Raw genomic sequence first — 16,701 nt, forward strand, 5'->3', positions numbered from 1 at the left:
AGTATGGAGTCGAGCACAATTAATATTGTACATGATGTGCCTTCATTTTCAATGTCTTCGATCACCATCAAACAGTGTATATATTCACTATAGTTCCTTTCTCTCTCTTTTTTCCTCTGCATTTAATTCATGGATTGAGTGTTATGTACAACACTAATAGCCTTGGCCAAGCTTCTACCCATCTCAAAAGTGTTTTTTTCCTTCTCAAAAAGTATTTTTTTTTTCCAACTTAACGTAGTTGGCTAAGTTATTTTGGGAAAAATATACTTTTGGAAAAAGTAGAAACAATTTTAAAGAATTAGAAAAAAGTAGCTTCTTCTCAAAAATATAAGCACAAGTAATTTTGACTTTTCTTCTTACCAAAAATATCCTTAGTAAAATATGGTATATATCTAAATAACCTTATTTTAAACCTAATACTTAGTATTAGAGATTATATTATTGAACTCTCCTAATATATAAATATTTCTTTTTATTTTTAGGATATCTTTCTAATATATGGTGACTTTTGAGATGAATATTTTTATATTTGTTAAATGATGTTTTGAAATATTTAAATCATCTTGAAAGAGTTAATGTACTTTTTAATCTTATTTTCATGTTTTACTAAAATAAAATGAAAATAATTATTACTATCTCTAATAATAAATATTTGAGATTATTTATTTATTCATATAATATTAATTGTTGAGTAACCTCTTCATGTCATTATTCGTAATTTGATATTTAAAAGTATTTTTTTAAAAAGCTTGGTCAAACACAAATTATTGCTCTAAAGTGCTTTTCAGATTGATTAGCCAAATAGAAATTGCTTCTCTCCAAAAGTAATTTTTCGAAAAATACTTCTCAAAATAAGCAGATTTTTGCAGCTTGGCCAAATATGCTATAAATTTTACTAATAGATTGAAGTAGTAGTTTAAATTTCAAATACTGTTAAAATGTACATTTAGTTTAGTGGACGTTTGGACATAAGAATCGTAAAATTCCCCACAAAAGTGATTTTTTAATTGAAAATTAGAGTTGTGTTTGGACATGAATATAATTTTGATTTTTTTTTTTATTTTGGTGAGTGATCTGAGTGAAAATTTAAAAAATTAACGTTTTGGAGTTTTTCAATTTTTTTAAAAAAATTAAAATTTATATTAAATTGAAAATTATTTGATCTATTTTTAGAAACCACGATAGATAATTTGAGACGAAGGGAGCACAGTCAGACCTCTCTATAACAATATTCTTATATAACAACACTTCACTATAAAAGTCAAGTTTTTCCGGAACCAAATTTTATTTCTGTTATTATATATATTTTCTATAACAACAATTCACTATAACATTCAAAAACATGTATAAAACAAACGAGACATAAATCGGAACAAAGACAAAGTATAAATCAACCAATTGCTAGTCTTTTCTCCTTTAGCCTTTGCGTATATCTGTTCCTCTTAACTCCAAGATCCAAATTTTTGTTCATGTTCCATCAAATTGGAGTAGTAAGTCAACAAACATTATGGCCTATGGTACTTTTCTGCACTTCTCAATCCAAATTCTGGCTATTTTTGAAAGGATTTTGTAGCAGCCATTTATAGATCTTATGATCAATTTGTGCATCTCTTTTCTCCTGTGGTGTATTAATGTCAAAGGCAAATAGTATAGCTAGGTTTGAGCCTAAAACTGCAAAAAGATTTCATTTTGAAATCTTGTTGTAACATTTCTTGGCTAATTTACTGCCGACAAGTAGTGTGTGACTGTGTGTAATGAGTACCTTTGATGTACAAGTTTTATTTTTATGCGGAGCTTTAAATGAAGTATAACAAATACTACTATTATGCTTCGTTGGTAATAGTAAAACGCAGTCCTTCTCTGCTTTATAGTCTTCTGCCCTTCCATTTTTCTCGCTAGTTTATATGTCTATCTTTCTAGTCCTTTCTTCGTCGAAGTTGCTCAACGTGCCAGTTTAGGTGCAATATTCGTATCGACCCGACACGACACTAGTATGAGTGTGAGTATGAGATTTGTACCGGATCTGGTCAAACACTTTTGGAAACTCCGACCACCAACACAACAACAACAATCCAGTGTAATCCCACAATTGGGGTTTGAAGAGGATACTGAGTACGCAGACCTTACCCCTATCCTGAGGGAGTAGAGAGTTTGTTTTCGAAAGACGATCCTCTGCTCAAGATAAACGAAAAAATTCTGACCACGATGTACGAAAAAATTCAAGACGAAATATATACAATTTGATTTCCGAAATCAAAACCAAAACTCTGGTAAATTTGAAGAAAATAGTATAATTTATCGAGGAAATCAATCATTTACTTATCTACACACTTAATAATAAAAGAGAGAACCACACTTTATAAGTTATACGTAAGTATTCCACAAAATTTCTCATATCTAGAGATATTTTTATTTTTTTTTGAATTATTTTTAGCAGGATTCTCGTACTCATATCCGTATTAGGATCCGTATTCCTGAATCTTAGAATTTACATTTCAAAGAATCCGACCTCTAGATCCGTACTCGTGTTAGACACTCGCACCTATATCCGAGCAACTTAGTTCTTCATTCCTCTTTTGTGTTTTTCATCTTACTAGTCTTTATTTCGTAAAAATAGCACGGTATAGCCAGTTTTCGGACTGGTCATTCAAAAATAGCCAGTATTTACTAAGTCAATGAAAAATAGCAACTATTTTGCTGCAACAGAGACCGGTCCAACATAATATACTGGAGTTCGGTGCACCTGTGTATGAACTCCAGCGTATTATGCCGGACCGGTATACTTTGCTTGCTCCAGTATAATATACTGGAGACTGGAGCACCGGTGCTCCAAACTCCAGTATATTATGCTGGACCAGTATATTTGCTGGAACTCCAGTATATTATGTTGGAGTTCTAGTGTACTTATGCTGGAACTCCATCATATTATGCTGGAGTTCTAGCATACTTATCCTGGAACTCCAGTATAATATGCTAGAGTTCAAGCATACTTATGCTGGAACTCCAACATAATATACTGGCGTATTTTTCGGGTTTGAACAGTATTTTCACTCAGATTTATCTTTACATGAAAAGTGGCTAAATTTTGATTACTTTTGAAACTGCGTTATTTTTGAACGACCAGTTGTAAATCTGACTACTTTTGAATTTCTCCCCTCTATTTCATGTGCCTCGCACGTGTAGCCCCTAACTATTTTGGAAATGTTTATTAAAAGTCAATAAGCACGTATATTTTGAGTTAAATATTATAAATATTTTAAATTGGATATATACTTGTGTTAGAGTGGACTTATTTCTAGTTTTTGAATATGTAATATTGAGTAACGTAAATATGAAAAATGGATTGTATCTATTTTTTATTTCATATTCATATTTTAAGAATATTATACTTGCTCTGTTCCATTTTATATTGCACATTTTTTAGTTCGTTAAAAAGAAGGACGACATATTTTATATTTAAAAATATTTTAATTATAAACTTATCATTTTACCTTTAATGAAATGATATTTTAGAGATATTTTGATCGTTAAACCTTGTTTTCATATACCAATTGCAAGAAATCGCTTACTATGTTTACGCGGACCGTACAACAGCTATGCAGAAATTTAATGTCAAAGCTCAAAACTCATAACCTTCTGGAATAGGAGGTTATGTGTCATTATAATTTTACGAATAGGAGGTCAACGTAGATGGGTATTCGAAGTCCACATAAATTCATGTTAGCTAAAAGTTTAGTTAAATTCAACGTCTACTGTTAGGATTATCTTTATAACAAATAATTTAATGCTTTCAGGATATAAAAGTCTGTCAATATTTTGAAGGTATTTTGGTCGTAACATGTAACGTAGAATATTCGTGCTTTTATAATAATATATATATATATATTTTCTAAGAAGCTTTTTATTTAATTTTTGCATCAAATTACGTTAATTATTTGTAATTTCATTTTAACTAAATACTTTCGAGTCTCGTTTTAAGTGAACGTATTTTACTATTTGGTAATGAATTCAACAAATTAGATAATACTTTTGTCATGTAAACTAAATATATACAAAGTGTCAAAATAATCCTTTTAAATGAGTACTGGTGAGACCGTCATATATCTTTTTATTTATTTTTTCTTATAAAAGAACAAAAACGATCACAAAAAATCATGTCATTATATTTAAGATAAAATGAGAATATTAGAATTAAATTGTTTATAGAAAGAGAAATTGTCATTTTTGCGACAGATTAAGAAGAAACTATATTTAAAGTAAAATGAGATCAAGGGAGTAATATATTGAAGTAAAATGCAATTAGTAATCATAATTAAGTAATAAAGATACATGTAACAGGCATGCGATGTCATCTATTTATTGATGATTTTATGTAAGGGCCCGTTTGGCTATAAGAAATTTTTTATTTTTATTTAATTTTTTTTTACATTTTTTGGAATTAATAAAAATTTTAAATTCCACTTAAAGTTGAATTTTGGATTTTTCGGAAATTTAAAAAACTCCAAAAAATTATTTTTTAAAACTTTTACCTTAAATCACTCACAAAAATTCAAAAATTGCTCCAATTTGTATTTATGTCTAAATATAATTCTAATTTTCAAATGTCATTTTCACATAATTGTTTTTTCACTTTTTTTCCGGAATTTTACAATTCTTATGTCCAAACGCCCACTTATTTCTTTTGTTCTCTCTTGTCCACCCTCTTTGACCTATTTATATCATGGCCATTTCTATGTCATTCATTTACGCAAGACAAACAAAGAACCTTAAGTTCTTGTTCCTCGACTATACAAAGAAGAACAACAAAACAAAAATGGTAAATTTCGTTAATATTTTTTTATTATGCTGATATATTAAATACTTTAACTATGGTTTTATGATCTCTTATATATGAATTTTTTTTGAAGGTGGGAAATGGTTCAATTTCAATTCCAAAATGGCTAGAGGTGCTTTTGAGTGAGAAATTCTTTAATGCATGTTTGGTCCATGAATTGGAGAGGAAAAATGAAGAAAATGTATTTTGTTTGGATTGTTGCTTTAGCTTGTGCCTCCACTGCTTGCCTTCTCACCATTGTCACAAACTTTTGCAGGTTAGTTAGCATTTTTAAACTTATATTTTTTAGCAGATTTTTCACTTAACTAATTAAATAATAATATAAAAAAGCAGTGCAATGCACAAAGCAACCTGCTTTTACGCATTGCTCGAGAAAGGATCTCACCTCAAGTTGTATGATGTAGACAGCCAGAGACGTATGCACCTTGTTGTATGCAGTATCACGGAACACTTGCTTTGTCGAAATTTTTTACTAGAGAGGTTGTTCTGATGGTAAGCAATCTCCATTTCCAACGAAGAGGTTATGAGTTTGAGTCATCCCAAGAGCGAGGTGGAGAGTTATTGGAGGGAAGGATGCGATGGTCTATTAGAAACAGTCTCTCTATCCCAGGGTAGGAGTAAGATTTGCATACACACTACCCCAGACCCCACTGGTGGAATTATACTGGTTTGTTGTCGTTGTTGTATAAGAAAAATAAAAATGTTGAAGATAAATATAAAAAAAATACCACCACTTATTATTTTGTTCATTAGTCCATTTTTTATAGTCGCGACACCGATTATGAAATATCCTAAGTACGTCACTGTAGACAGTCCAGGGGCGGATCTAGCATGTAGTATACGGGTTCCCGGGAACCCGTAACTTTTGCGTAGACCCTGTATTTTTGTTAAAAAAATTTATTAAATATCTATTTGTGAACTCAGTTATTATTGTATATTAATTTAAAATTACGACAGGAACCCATAAACTTAAAATCCTGGATCCGCCTCTGAGACAGTCTACTCTTATGCAAATATTAATGTCTGCTTTTACAACTAACATTAGCTAATTTGTGTGTATCTTGATTATTTCACTGGATGTGTTCTTGTTATTTCTTCCCAACACAAATTCTCCAAGCCGACTTAGCTTCCAATTGTAATGTTGATTTTGTGTTTGTACATTTCTTGATTTTGCAGATTAGAAGGTACGTTTATCAAGATGTTTTACGCTTGAAAGAAGCTGACAAGCTCCTAGATTGCTCCTTTGTTCAAGTAAGTTATGGTTATAATGATTTTGTGACTTTTTTGGATTCTTTCTCTCGTTAGTTAATAGTTACTAGTACTATTTATCTTAGGGGTCGTTTGATTTGAATACGACTTATGCTGAGATAAGTTATGATAAGATTAGTTATGTTGAGATTAGTTATTCCGGTATTCTTTTTTATTGTTTGGTATATTGTATTAAAAATGACAATTGCATTATTTCTAAGAAGAAGGTATAAGTTATCCCGACACTAATTTTAATCGTGAAAAACTTATATCATGTATGTTAACCAAACAAAGTATTAAGGTGGTACTAAATTTTTATACCAGTACTATACTTTTTTATACCTCATACCAAACGACTCCTTAGTAATCATGCTAATTTTCATCTATGCGCTAGGGGCTAATAGCTTGTTTGGCCAAACTTCTAAAATCAACTTATTTGTAGAAATACTTTTTTCAAAAGTAGTTTTAAAAAAAATATTTTTGGCGAGAAGCAGTTTGTGTTTTGTTAATTAATTTAAAAAACCTTTTAAAGTAGTAAGTAATGTTTGGCAAGCTGTAAAAAACTTGTCTTTAAGTATATTTTTTTGAAAAGTGCATTTCAAAAAACTTTTTTTTGGAGAGAAACTATTTTTTTCTATTTTTCCAAAATTTCTTCACGTTTTTTTTTTCTTGTAGAAGCTTAGCCAAACATTTTAACTTTGAAAACAAAAATACTTTTTTGAAGAAAAAAGTGTTTTAACCTTGAAGAAATTTGGCCAAACAGACTATTAGTACTTTTGGTTCAGAACACAACTTTATATGTAAAAAATTAACTAAAATTGCAACATATATTATAAACTAAGAACTTTAAAAATATAATGGATTCACAATAAAAAGAATATTATAAAATTAAACTTATAGAGTTTAAATTTTGTATTCGCCTTTATATAATGTTGTTATATGTTACGTGCAAGTCAATACAAACAAACCTACTTTAATTTATAGAGAAGATACGTGTCATGTAATCATTATTGCATGTGATTTGATTTAAACATCGGACGTAGTAAGTATTTTTCTGAGTTAATAGTTCATTATTTTATATGGTTTTGATTAATTAAATTAGCTTTTAGAGGCTTATTTCTAAGACTTTATGATATATTTCAATTAATTTCTTTGGTCAAATTGATGCAGTCGTACACAACAAATAGTGCTAAAGTGGTGTTCTTGAATCAAAGGCCAATAACAAGACAATTCAAGAACTCACTTAATTACACTTGTATTGTATGTGACAGAAGCATTCAACGCCCAAACCTTTTTTGCTCCATCTCATGCAAGGTTTGCATTTTCTGAATTAATTGGCACAAAAATAATTATTTGTCGCTCATTAAGTTCTTTCTTTTCACCAATTAAATGTTACATTTTCGTCCTGTTAGAGTAAAAAATTTTTTATACATGTTACTCCCTTAGTTTTAATTTATGTGATACTATTTTCTTTATAGTTAGTCCCAAAAATATGACTCATTTTTATATTTTATAACTATTTAATTTTAAAATATTTATTTTACCATTCATGAAATAATTTGTAGTCACGCAAATATTTATGACTTATTTCAGATCATAATTTTAAAAGTATTCATTTTTTTAAATTTCGTGTATAATCAAATACCTTCACATGTGTATTGAGACGGAAGAAGCAATATAGTTTAATACTATGTGATACTCTAGCATGTTAGTTACCCCATCTATTTCATCTTAAGTGATATTAGCTCTTTCCTTTTTAGCCTACTAAGAGCCAATTTCGACATAAGAATTTTTTTCCTTTTTTTCAATAAAATTGTTTTTTTTTTTGAAACCAGTGTTTGTTCATAAAATTTTTAATTTTTACTTGAAGATGCATTTTGAAAATTTTTTCCCTCCTTTGTTCAAAATTTTCACTCAAGTCACTAACAAAATTTCAAAAAGAACCCAAAATCATATTCATGTCCAAACACAACTCTAAAATTTAAATACCATTCACTTGAAAAATTTTTTCACCTTTGTTTGGAATTTTACAATTCTTATGTCCAAACGCCCACCAAGTAAAAGTAGTAACATTGGTAGTGCGATGGGGGACTTGATATCTTTAAATGGTCTTGAAAAATCCTTACGTCTTTGAGCTATTTTTTTGGGGTTGGATTAAGTCTTATATTTATTTCTTTTATATGATTTTCTAATTTTGTGTGATGTTCGATCCCATATTATATTGTTCAAGCTCCAGATGGTAGATTTAAACGCGCGGATCGAGAGGGAGGGGGTTGAGTCCCACGTTACTTATAGTAAGATTGGAGACATGGTCTTTATTCGATTATTTTTCTTAATAAGTTGGCCTTCATTTTCATTTGTATTAGGTACAACATATGGTAAGCTGCTCCAAAGTTTACAATTTGATAAAGTACAACAAGTCGAGCATAACAATAAATTCCTCTGAATTTTGCGGCCATCGTCGAAAAAGTGTGCCTCAACGGTCTCCTTTTAGTTAGATTTATCTAGAATTATTGGATTTATGATAAATGCAATGTTATTATATTTATAAATTATAAAATCTTTTTGCATGTTTATACATAGTTCACGTGTGCCAATAGTAATATGTTCAAGTAATTTTTATTTTTTGACTTTTCACTTGGTGTTTGATATTTTCTTTAGAATTGATTAATATGGTTTCGCAAAAAAAAAAAAATATTTTAAGAGGTAGAATGCTTCTTCTCAGAGATGACTTTATTCTTAGGATTTGAATTTGAAATTTTTTATTAGGACGAAAGAGTACTTACATTTCGATTATGTACCTTCGATATCCTTCTTTCCTCTTGTGATTTCCCATTTGCCATTGCGAGTTATTATGCAAGGAAATATTGCTTACTTCTTCCGTTTTAATTTAGCTGACACTGTTTTTAGTCTTTTAAAAAATGAATGAAATTCTAAATTTATAAATAATTTAAATTAGATGTTCATTTTGTCAGTAAATATAAACTTTTATTTATATTAGTCACATAAATATTATAATATATTTAAATTATAAGTTTGATTTTTTTAGTAGTTGCACAAATTTATGGCGTATTTAAGCTAGTAAGTTTTTAAAATAATTTTTTCCTTAAATATTATACTCCATCTGTCTCAATTTACATAGTGGTTTTTGGATATTGAGAGTTAAATAAATTTTTTATCGCAATTTTTTTAGATGCATGCAACTTCTCAGTTTTCAAGAAAAGATCCTCTTGAAACTATAGCCTTGGATTTCGTTGGAGGCAAACGTAAATTGGAAGAAACCACTGTGCAATAGTGAACTCTAGAACTTATATGCTCTACTAGTTCTCTTTCCCCTAACTTGTTACTATCGAGTTCATTGTAGTACGACTTGTTGTGACAGTACTGAAAGGGGCTCTTCGTAATAAATCTGCAGGGTTATTGAGTCTTGATATGTGCAAAATATGTTGTTGAATTTTTATAGATCTTTGTAACTAACACTACTAACAAAAGAATGGGAAAACTAACTGACAAAACCAATCGTTGTTGGTCGGTAATTATCAAAAATCGATCGATTTATAATGGTCGATAATCGTATGGTCGGTAGAACCAACCAACTTACTTCGGTCGGTCAACTAAATTTCAAAAAAGAAAAAATTACCGAAAAAATCGATCGAAGTAGGTCGGTATTTTTCAACCGTGGTCGATATTTTTAACTATACAACAACAACAACCCAATATAATCCCATTTAGTGGGGTCTGGGGAGAATAGTGTGTATGCAGTCCTTACCCCTACCGTGGGGTAGAGGGGCTGTTTCCAATAGACCCTCGGCATCCTTCACTCCAAGAACTTCCCACCTTGCTCTTGGGGAGACTCGAACTCACAACCTCTTGGTTAGAAGTGGAGGTTGCTTACCATCACAACAACCCCTCTTGTAATTAAAAAAATGTACCATCTGCGAATCGAACCGAGATCTGTATTGTGGCAGGATACTATTCTACCACTAGACCATTGGTACATTTTGTTTTAAAATTGTCTTTTATTTCATTTATACTCTTTAATTATATTTTGTTGGTCAGCTTTATTAAAAAATAAAATTATAAGGCCTAAATCGGCCGATTTCTTAAAATGACTGGTTTTTGAATATAATTTTAATTTATTTTAAATAAAAACCGACCAACGTTGGTCGGTTCCTTGAAAAATAAATTTTGCGGGATGCAAAAATTATTTCCCACATTTTGGCGCCAAAATAAACAGACCAAAGTTGGTCGCTTCGTAAAAAAAATTAAAAAATAAAATATTTTGAAAAACCGACCGACTTCAGTCAGTTTTTTGATCGAACAAAGTCGGTCGGTCAACTGCAATCGTTTTAGGTCGAATTTCTAGTAGTATAAGTTAGGTATCATGATCATGATCAAATGTCGACAGAGTTTTTTCGGTTGGGTGACGGGTATGCGAACAAGGTTTCACATTAGTAGCTGAAAAGTTTTGTAGCCGGCATATAATTTGTACGGATAGCTTAATAGTGTGGGACCTTTTGAGGGAAATCGAGTGGACTTGGCATAAAGCAGACGATATAATACTATATTAAGAGTATATTAGTACTGTTTTAGCCTAATAACTGATATCAGAGTCTAAGTTCGACGGGACGAATATGACGACAATGGTAGAATGACGGTGCATGACGCGATTTGCTTACCCTTATGAGCTTGGAGATGCGAACACAAAAAGAAGGCAGTTGTGGGCGTCGGTTGCCATAAATACTCTAACAATGTGGACGCCACAATGAATCTCAAAAACTGACTCATGGATCATGATGATAGGTCATATGGAACTTAACTTGAGGGGAAGATTGTTGGGTATGCACGATGTGTGTAGCACATAGGGAATCTCGGAAATAGACCTGTGGATTGTGGTAGTGGGCCACATAGAACTTAGTTTGAATGGGAGATTATGGGTGTGCGAACAAAGTCTTAGATTGGTAGCTGAATAGATTGAAAGCTTACATATAAGATGTAGTGATCTCTAAATATGGTAAGATATTTTGGGAAAAGTTATGCGGGCTTAACCCAAAGCTGATAATATCACACAATATTAAAAATAAATATTAAGTCGTTTTAGCTCAATATTTTTAAATCGAGGTCCAATCCAGCCTTTATGTATTCTCGACGATTCCATCAACTATATGCTTCCACTAGCATATGTATTGCATAATTGCCCACAAAATATAAAATAATAAGAAGAAACCATTTAATATTTTTTAATATCTTTGTTAGGATTTGAACGCAATATTTTATGATCCCAATTGTTAAGCGATATCAGAGACGGATTCAGGATTTAAATTTTTATGGGTTTTACCTTATACTGAACTTATTTCACCATCAAAAATAATATTTCAAATTTGAATATATATATATATATATGATGGTAAGCAACCTCAAGCAACCTCCATTTCCAACTAAGAGGTTGTAAGTTCGAGTCTCCCCAAGAGCAAGGTGGGAAGTTCTTGGAGGGAAGGATGCCGAGGGTCTATTGGAAACAGCCTCTCTACCCCAGAGTAGGAGTAAGGTCTGCATACACACTATCCTCCCCAGACCTCACTAAGTGGGATTATACTGGGTTGTTGTGTGTGTATATATATTAAACTAAATTATTACCAAATTTAAAAATTGATCATTCTTTTTTAAACGGACAGGAATCCATAGATATAAAGGGTGTATATCGCCACAAAATTTTAAATTTACATGAATCCATAGCCAAAAGGCTATATCGGCCATCAAATGTAGATAGAAGTAAGAGAATAATGTGTAGATCAGATGAGTGCACAAGAATGTTTAGCTATTTAGAGAAATAGGTCAGAGTAGCCCATCAGTTATCAGGATCTCTTGGATACTTTGTATGTGTGATCAGATCAACAAGTTAAAAATATGTTGCTAGACAGATTGAACTATCAAATTTAAGAGGACATGACCGACAAGACATTGATGTAAATAATAATCTTGAAATTTCTAACATTATTACATGTACTTTTGGATTAAAGTGCTTTCTCTCCTCTTCCATTCATCTTCCTGTAATAGAGTATCGTATAATATTGTATTATATTGTATTCTATCGTTTTGACGTATATAATGTCTGGTTAGATTGTATTGTTTGTCGTCATTTTATGATGTCATGCATCAATAATATGAAAAATAAACTTGCAATACTATAAATAAAAGGTAAGGAACGAGGTAATATTATCATATAAAGGTAAAGTTCAACAACAACAACAACCAAGTATAATCCCACTTAGTGGGGTCTGGGGAGGATAATGTGTACGCAGACCTTACCCCTACTCTGGGGTAGAGAGGCTGTTTCCAATAGACCCTCGGCATCCTTCCCTCCAAAAACTTCCCACCTTGCTCTTGGTGAGACTCGAACTTACAACCTCTTGGTTGGAAGTGGAGGTTACTTACCATCATAGCAACCCCCCTTGTCTAAAAAAAGGTAGAGTAAAGGATAAAATATGATTATTTAATAATAAAAAAGGGCAAGATGAGAGAAAAAGAAATAAAAAAAAATGATGCGACCACACCACATCGGTCGTTCCATAAAGTGGAACATTGCGTCGTTACGTAATGACAGATTTAAACTATACGATACAATAAAATTTAAGTAACAATCAAACCAAATATTGTATTTAATATAACAATACGATACAATACAACATGTAACAACCATCCAAACAAGTTGTAAAGGGCAATGCAGTAGACAAAGTACCCTGTTTTTTATATAGAGTTTAGGAAAGAATCGTACCCCATTGGATGTAGTATAGGCAGTCTTTCTTAATGCAAGTGTCAATCGTTGAGTTTACAACTCGAACACAGTTACTCATCCATTATTTCAAGACCCCCTTACAAAAACAAGGTTACTATAAATGTAACGATCCGGCCGGTCGTTTTTAGAGTAATAGCCTCAATCCCCTATAAATTGCTTTCCCCATATCTATTTTCTACTATTGTGACTGCCGGCAGGTTTCGTTTTGGTTTTGGAGTATTTTAGGATACTTAGTCCCTAAAGGGGAGCTTAAGTCTTAGAATTTGGACTGTAGTTGGAACAGTGCAAAGAAGGCTCCAGAATGAAATTCCGTCAACTCCGTTAGCTCCGTTGGGTGATTTTGGGCTTAGAGGCGTATCCGTATTATATTTTTGAGGTCCGTAGCTCAATTAGGTTTGAAATGACGAAAGTCGAGTTTTTGGAGTTTTGGATTGGTAGTGGAATTTTTTATATAGGGATTGGATTCCGATTTCAAAAGTTGGAGTAGGTCCGTAATGTTGATTTTGACTTGTGTGCAAAATTTGGGGTCAATCGGATGTGGTTTAATTGGTTTCGGCATCAGTTGTCAAATTTGGAAATTTCAAGTTCTTTAAGTTTGAATCGAAGGATAATTAGTGATTTTAGTATTGTTTGATATGATTTGAGGGCTCAACTAAGTTCATATGGTGTTTTAGGATTGGTTGGTACATTTGGTTGAGGTCCTGGGGGCCTCGGGTGAGTTTCGAGGTGAGTTTTGAGCGCGTACGGGCTTTTCGACACTATAATGTTGTTATGGGGGTCTTTGGAAGTGCGGACAACATATTTTGGGAGTGCTGAGGCAAAAACAAAGTGTGGACCTCAAGGAAATTATGCGGACCGCACAATTTTGTGTGTAGCCACAAAGGAGTGTGCAGGCCACACAATTTTGTGTGTGGCCGCACTCAGGAACTCTCAAATTCGCGGGTCCGACTTTGGAAGCTTATACTTTTTTACTTACAAGGAATTTTGAGATGATTGAAAAACAAAAGTTGTAGCATTTTGCGTCTAGTTTTCATAAAGTTAAAGAAGTCATCATTTTGAAATCCGTAGAGTGGCCAAATTACTAAAGCCTGGTAGTGCAGTCACCAAGAGAGTGCGGCCGTACAATTTTTGTGCGATCGCATGAGCTAGGATGTGCGGCCGCACTTGGAATTGTGCGGAACACACATGGTGAGTTCAGAGGATGTCCTATATAACCAAAGCTTAGGTTATTATTTCATTTTTTGTACCTTGGGAGCTCAGTTTGAGATAATTTTTCGTGGGGTTTTCAAGAAATTCATCGGGGTAAGTGATTCTAACTCGGATTTGGTTAATATAAATGAATATATTACCGATTTTATAATTTAATTAGTACTTTGAGATGGAAATTTGGGAGAAATTGTATAAACTTCATAAACACAAATTGAGGATTTGAAGGTCGAATTGTGATCAGAATTGGCTAATTTTGGTATGGTTGGACTCGTGAGTGAATATGTGTTCATATTTTGTGACTTTTACCCGATTTTGAGATGTGGGCCTGGGGAGGATTTTTTGACATTTTTCTAATTTCTTGATTTAGCTTTGATTTCATTAGTTAGATTAGTTTCTTGTAGCTATATTTACGTTATGTAATTGATTTGGCTAGATTTAGGCCACTCGGAGTCGGATATTTATGGGAAAGGAATTGTGACTGATTGATTTAGCTTGGTTCGAGGTAAGTGGATTGCCTAACCTTGTGTGGGGAAACTCCCCTTAGGATTTGGTACTGCTTGATATATGAGTGTCGTGTACGTGAGGTGACGAGTGCGTACACGGGCTATTTGTTGAAAAACCTCTGTTTTCATTACTGTTTTCCTTTAATTGAGTTGCACTAGCATAGCTAATTATCATGTTTAGTTTAGAACAACATGTCTATGTGTCTTAATTATTTATGTGATCTCTATGCAGCATGCTTAGTAAATTTCCTGCTTCTTCCTCAACTTATACTTAGTCTAAATTATTGGGGTTTCATGCTGTAGTTGTATTTCTAATGTTTGAGCTACATATTTCCTTTGGGACTATGGATTGGTATTCCGGAATATCCCCATGTACTGCATATTTTCTTTGGGACTATAGAACGGTATTCCGGGAGATTCTCCTATACTGCATATTTACTTTGGGACTACGAAACGGTATTCCGGGAGATCCCCCTGCACTGTATATTTACTTTGGAACTATGGAACGGTATTTTGGGAGATCCTCCTGTACTGTATTTACGTTTGGGACTACGGGATGGTATCCTGGAAGATCCCCTGTTGTTATTTGCTGTGTACCGAGCTTTTGACTTCTACGCTTTCATTCTTGTTTAATTTCAGTCTTTATTTTATAGTGATATTTCATTTCTGCCTTATTTTGTTATATATTTTCCAGTAGGGCCCTGACCTGATCTCATCACTAATCGACTGAGGTTAGGCTTGGTACTTACTGGGTACCGTTGTGGTGTACTCATGCCCTTTCCTGCACATATGTTTTCGTGGGCATATCCAGGTATTATCTATCAGCCTCGAGTCTAGTTGTGTGGTTGCTTCTTCAGGAGACTTCAAGGTACATCTGCCCGCGTTCGTAGACCTCAGAGTCCCCCTCTATCCCCCATGTTCATTTTTTTCCTTCTTTTTGTAGAAATGATGTATAGAATAATTAAGACTCCTTAGTAGCTTGTGACTTATGATATTCCGGGTTTTGGGAAAGTGATTATTGTATATGCCGAGCAGCATCTTTTCTGCTTATTAAAAATATCTTTTAGTTGTTATCTTCGTGTTTTCATTTCATTTCCGCAATATTAGGCTTACCTAGTCGTAGGGACTACGTGCCACCACGATAGTTCGCGGAGGGAGAATTTGGGGTCGTGACAAGTTGGTATCAGAGCTCTAGGTTCATAGGAGTTGTGAGTCACAAGCTAGTTTATTAGCGTCTCGCGGATCGGTACGGAGACGTATGTACTAATCTTCGAGAGGCTATGGAACTATTAGAAAAATTCCACTCCATATGATTCCTTGTCGTGCAAGATTATTGACTTCAAAATTCTAAACTTCTGTCTTCTATTCTCTCACAGATGGTGAGGACACATGCTACTAGAGATAACCAGGCACTCGTGCCCCTTGCTAGAGCCGCCAGAGGTAGGGGTCGGGGTATAGGCTGAGGACGCCCATGTGGTGCAGCCAAAGCACCCGAGCGAGTTGCTACAGATGAGCCACCAGCAGCTCCAATCGGAGCACAAGCACCTCATACGTCTACTATTACTACTCCAGCTCTTCAGGAGACCCTTGCATAGTTCATGAGCATATACAATGCTCTAGCTCAGGCAGGGTTGATTCCCCTTGTTGCAGCCACATCTCAGGCCAGGGGAGGAGCACAGACTCTCGCCGCCTGCACCCCAGAGCAGCGGGTTCAGGTTGATCAGATTCCCAAGGTTATACTTGTACGGCCTGTAGCCCTAATTCAGCTCGGGGGTAGGGCAGTAGCTTCAAAGGAGGAACAATGTAGGCTTGAGAGGTATAAGAAGTACGACCCTCCTACATGCAGTGTTCTAGCATCAGAGGATGCTTAGGGATTTTTGGAGGAGTGCCACTGTATCCTCCACACTATGGGCATAGCAGAGTCGAGTGGGGTTTCTTTCACTGCCTTACAGCTTCGAGAAGCAGCCTATCAGTGGTGGCGTACTTATGAGTTGGACAGTCCGGCTGAGGCAACTTCCCTTACATGGACTCAATTCTCGGACATGTTTTTGAGAGAGTATGTCCCTCAGAGCCTTAGGGATGCATGGCACATGGAGTTTGAGCAGTTGCTC

General features: G+C 33.6%; 1 protein-coding gene across 1 annotated transcript; it reads left to right on the forward strand.

Annotated features, from left to right (window-relative positions):
* The first annotated feature begins 4,778 nt into the window (after positions 1-4,778).
* LOC104225908 (uncharacterized) lies at positions 4,779-16,461 on the forward strand. Its single transcript, XM_070163228.1, has 8 exons — positions 4,779-4,816; positions 4,908-5,090; positions 6,011-6,085; positions 7,253-7,396; positions 8,449-8,553; positions 9,276-9,368; positions 15,967-16,030; positions 16,211-16,461. The coding sequence occupies exons 1-8, from the start codon at positions 4,814-4,816 to the stop codon at positions 16,459-16,461; spliced, it is 918 nt and encodes a 305-aa protein (XP_070019329.1). The 5' UTR covers positions 4,779-4,813.
* Positions 16,462-16,701: the final 240 nt, after the last annotated feature.

The sequence above is a fragment of the Nicotiana sylvestris genome, chromosome 12 (assembly GCF_000393655.2).
Source record: "Nicotiana sylvestris chromosome 12, ASM39365v2, whole genome shotgun sequence".
NCBI classification, from domain to species: Eukaryota; Viridiplantae; Streptophyta; class Magnoliopsida; order Solanales; family Solanaceae; genus Nicotiana; species Nicotiana sylvestris.